Below are 4,422 nucleotides of genomic sequence, written 5' to 3' on the forward strand. Positions count from 1 at the left end.
TTTTTTTTAAATGAGGTCTTATGCAAAACATATGGTTATTGTTCTTTCCTGTCTAGACAATCAAGTAGTTTGGTGTTAGCTGTATAATTATGAGAACTCCAGATTCCATCTCTCTTTGTGTTCTGAAATCTTTGCTGTTTCACTGCACGATTCAAGATGGCTGCTTGCGCTTCAGCAACCAACTTGCAGTATAACCAGTGGGCAAAGGAAATGGGAGAAAAGAATTTCTTTGTAGGTACTTCTCCCAGATGTTGCACGCAGAATGTGTGAATAATTTAATTGACCAGAACATGTAAGCCATGTGGCAACAGAATCTGGAAATATCTGCTCTGGCTGCCTGTATACCCACCTAAGACTGGAGGAGACTGCTTCTTAAGGAATGGGGGATGGGTGTTTGGCATCTGCTCTGCCACAATAATAATAGGAATTTCATGGCTCTGATTGAATTGTTTTAGATTCTATACATATTCAAAAGAGTTAGCATGTGAAAGAGTAAACATTGTTTTTGTAAGTAAGGAAGATTCCCATTGAGAGTGCCACCCACTCATTTGAGGTAAATATTTGCCCAGGAATCTTTCCTTAAGCAGAAAGTGGCCACCACTCCACTTTAACCTATTGACTCTTTTATTCTTGTAATAGCAGCAACTTCTCTGTGTACCTGGCTTATTTTTATAGTTTGCCTTTTCTAACTGATTTCTTTTTAGCTCTTAGGGGAGATAAAAGGATAAAAGTAAAGGGTAGTTTGTCTCTGATTACCCTAGTATATGCAGACTTAAGTCAGTGGCAACTGCTTTACTCATATTGTACATGACTGGTTAGGTTATATATAAAGCTCTGTTCTGGAAAACTGTCAGCCCTAATTATTTCAATGGTGAATGGAATCTCACAAATTTTATTCTTATGCTTTGTTTTAATATGAACCACTGTTACTGTTTTAAAATTATAGTTCTCAATTTTGAACCATATGGACTATCATTTTCTTCATCTGGCTTCACTGGACGGCAGTCCCCTGCTGGCGTTTCTCTGGGCTCTGATGTATCTGGAAACAGTGCTGAGACGGGGCAGAAAGAGTAAGTTTCTTGGTAAAGTTGAGAATTTGGCATGCTCACCTCCCTCCAGCATTCTGCCTGCTTTCTGCCACTGCGTGTGTCCTCACAATTAGTATCTGCTCATTTTAGGATGTCCTCCGAGAAGTTTTCATTTTCAAATAATGCAAAAGGAAAGCCATACTTCTGATTATGTGCCTAATATCATTGAAAAGTTCCTAAGAGCTATATTCTACATGAGATTTTTTTCATTTGCTCCTAGTGATTGGTTTCAAGTTTCTGATACTATATAATATGTCCTTAAATTTCAAGACCTTATCTGCCTTCCAAGACAAAATAAGCCATGGGTAAGTTGCACTTGAGAACTGGAGGATGGCCCAGCAGTCAAGAGCCTTGGTCTTGCAGAGGATATGTTCCCTGCATCCACATCAGTCAGCCTGTAGTGCTAGCTCAGATGCCCTCTCCTGCCCCCTGTAGACACCCATATGCATGTGCTCATACATGTAGACACACACACATTTAAAAAATAACCAGATTTGCACATAATGCATGTTATTGCCACACATGACAAAAGTTTAAGAGGCATGTTGGAACTTTTGTTACCAGATAAATACTAAGCATATTCATCATTCCTTATTATTTGTGTCATTCTTCTGACAAATACTTCTTCTAGTCATCTTAGTAGAACTGTGACAGATACAGAAATGAACATGAAATAAGATGGTTGACTGACATTGTCGAAGGAAGCTCTGTTCTTTGCTCAGAATATTTTCAGAGGCTCTGGGGAGAGAACTTAGCACTTGCTATGCAAGCGTGAGAACCTGGGTTCAAATTCCAGCACCCATATGAACAACTGAAATGGCTGTACATGCCTGTAACCCCCCAGTATTGGGTGGTACAAACAGATTCTGGGAGCTTGCTGGTCAGCCAGCTGTCCTAATTAGGGTTTCTTATTGCTTCGATGAAAGACCACAACCAAAAAGCAAGTTGGGGAGGAAAGGGTTTATGGCTTACACTTCCACACTGCTGTTCATTACCAAAGGAAGTTGGGGCAGGAGCTGATGCAGAGGTCATGGAGAGTGCTATTTACTGCCTTGCTCAGTCTGCTTTCTTAAAGAACCCAGGACCACCAGCCCAGGGATGGCACCACCCACCGTGACTTAGGCCTTCCCCAAGTCGTCACTAATTGAAAAAATGTCTTACAGCTGGATCTCATAGAGACATGTCCTCAACTGAGGTGCCTTTCTCTCTGATGAGGCTAGCTGTGTCAAGTTGACACACAAACCCAGCCAGCACAACTGTCCCTTTGGCAACTTGAGACCCAAACACATCATTATTAAGCCATAACCCTTACTTTATTACTCATCCCCAGGTCTAAGTCTTTAAAAAGCCCTGCAGTCTTTACAAATTCAAATACATTGAAATTTCAGTCCCTTTAAAATCTAAAGTCTTCTAAAATTCAAAGTCTCTCAGCTATGGCCTCCAGTAAAATACTTTTTTACTTCAAGAGGAAAAAAATCAGGGCACAGTCACAATCAATTCAAAATCAAACACCATCCATCAATGTCTGGGATCCACTCATGATCTTCTGGACTCCTCCAAAGTGCTTGGGTCACTTCTCCAGCTCTGCCCTCTGTAGCACACAGCTTGTCTTCTAGGCTCCAGCTGCCTGCATTCCACTGTTACTGCTGTTCTTGGTGGTCATCTCATGGTACTGGAATCTCCAAAATGTTGGGTGTAACTGGGCTGCAGTTTCACAGATAACCTCTCATAGGCCCTCTTCATGGTGCCAAGCCTCAGCTTCTGTGCATGACCCCTTCAGTCCTGGGCTTTCACCTGCCACTAAGGCTGTACCTTCACCAATGGCCTTCCATGGCCTCTCACTGTGCTGAACCTCAGCTGCTCTCCGTGACTTCTTCATGCCTTCAAAACCAGTACCACCTGGGTGACTCTTACATATTACCAAGTCTGGCTTCCAACATAAGGTTGAACCTTGGCTGTCACTGGAACACAGCTTCTCTGTGCCCTCAGAAAACACTTCCCAGAAGATTTCACCTCAGTGATGCTGGTCTCTTCCTAATCGCTGATAATTTCTTAGCTCTAGCTAACCAGCATCAATAGTCCCAGTAACAAAGTTTTATTTTAGTAGTTCTGGTATCTTGTTACGCAGATGATTCTTAAGCCCCCGAAAACCAGAACCACAGAATCTTTTTTATGTGTATGAGTACACTGTAGCTGTACAGATGGCTGTGAGTCATCATGTGGCTGCTGGGATTTGAACTCAGGACCTTCGGAAGAGCAGTCAGTGCTCTTACCGGCTGAGCCATCTTGCCAGCCCCAGAATCTTAAATCAAAATAGCAGCAGCTCTGATAGAGTCTTTAATCTTCCTCTGAAACGTCACAGGCCAAAACATGGTCAGGTCTGTCACAGCAATACCCCACTATGCTGGTACCAGTACACTAGCCTAACTGAAGTGACAACTTCTAATTCAGTCCTAGCCATGAGGGAATAAAGTTAAAACTGATAGAGGAAGGCTTAACTTTGTCCTCTGGCCTCTCTATGCATGTGAGTGAGAGCAGACATCTGTGGGCTGATGTACACGCCCTCACCAAATGTTTTCAGGGATTCTTTGACCAGGTTGAAAATTGCTGACACAGCTGCATATTTATTTCAGGCCAATTTTTATTCTGTTAAATATACTTTAATTTTTAGCTGGGGGTTGGGGGGACGAGGTTGGAGTGGGATGGTGGCACATGCCTTTAATCCCAGCACTTGGGAGGCAAAGGCTGGCAGATCTCTGTGAGTTTGAGGCCAGCCTGTTCGACAGAGTGAGTTTCAAGATAATCAGGGCTACACAGCAAATTCTTGTAAAAACAGCAGCAACAACAAAAGAAACACCCACGCCACATCATGCATAAGACTGTTGAGCCAAATTCATGACTGTTCTCTTTGATAGCATCAGCTGTCATGTTGCAGGGACAAGGGGGTGGGCTCTTTATAGCCCTGGATGTCCTAGAACTCACTCTGTAGACCTGGCTAGCCTTGAACTCAGAGATCTACCTGCCCCTGCCTCCCGAATGCTGGAATCAAAAGTGTATGCCACCACCGCCCAGCTAAAAACAATTTTTTTTAAAAGTTCAAAATGTTTTAAGTATAAATGTAATGAGAACTCAAGAATGACAGCCTTAAGGGACATTGAAATTTTGAGTTCTTATACTAAGTCAGTCACCTTGTTTTATTTTCACACTTATAACTTGTTAGTCTTCAATGAGGTGGCTATAAAATTTCCCAGGAATGGTATAGATATGATAAATGAAGAATGATATGGTGTATAAAATGTCAGGAGTTCTAATTCTGGTTTTCTTTTTTTTTTTT

The 4,422-nt window shown here is 42.1% G+C and overlaps 1 protein-coding gene across 4 annotated transcripts in view; it reads left to right on the plus strand.

Annotated features, from left to right (window-relative positions):
* Positions 1-4,422, plus strand: part of Ap4e1 (adaptor related protein complex 4 subunit epsilon 1) — a 71,631-nt gene that overhangs the window by 53,312 nt on the left and 13,897 nt on the right. For all 4 annotated transcript variants that reach the window (XM_031371792.1, XM_031371793.1, XM_031371794.1 and 1 more), the window contains one exon: positions 947-1,070. In XM_031371792.1, coding sequence (XP_031227652.1) covers positions 947-1,070 — 124 coding nt within the window. The remainder of the gene's footprint in view (positions 1-946; positions 1,071-4,422) is intronic.

This window comes from Mastomys coucha, unplaced genomic scaffold (genome assembly GCF_008632895.1).
Source record: "Mastomys coucha isolate ucsf_1 unplaced genomic scaffold, UCSF_Mcou_1 pScaffold15, whole genome shotgun sequence".
In the NCBI taxonomy this organism is placed as follows: domain Eukaryota; kingdom Metazoa; phylum Chordata; class Mammalia; order Rodentia; family Muridae; genus Mastomys; species Mastomys coucha.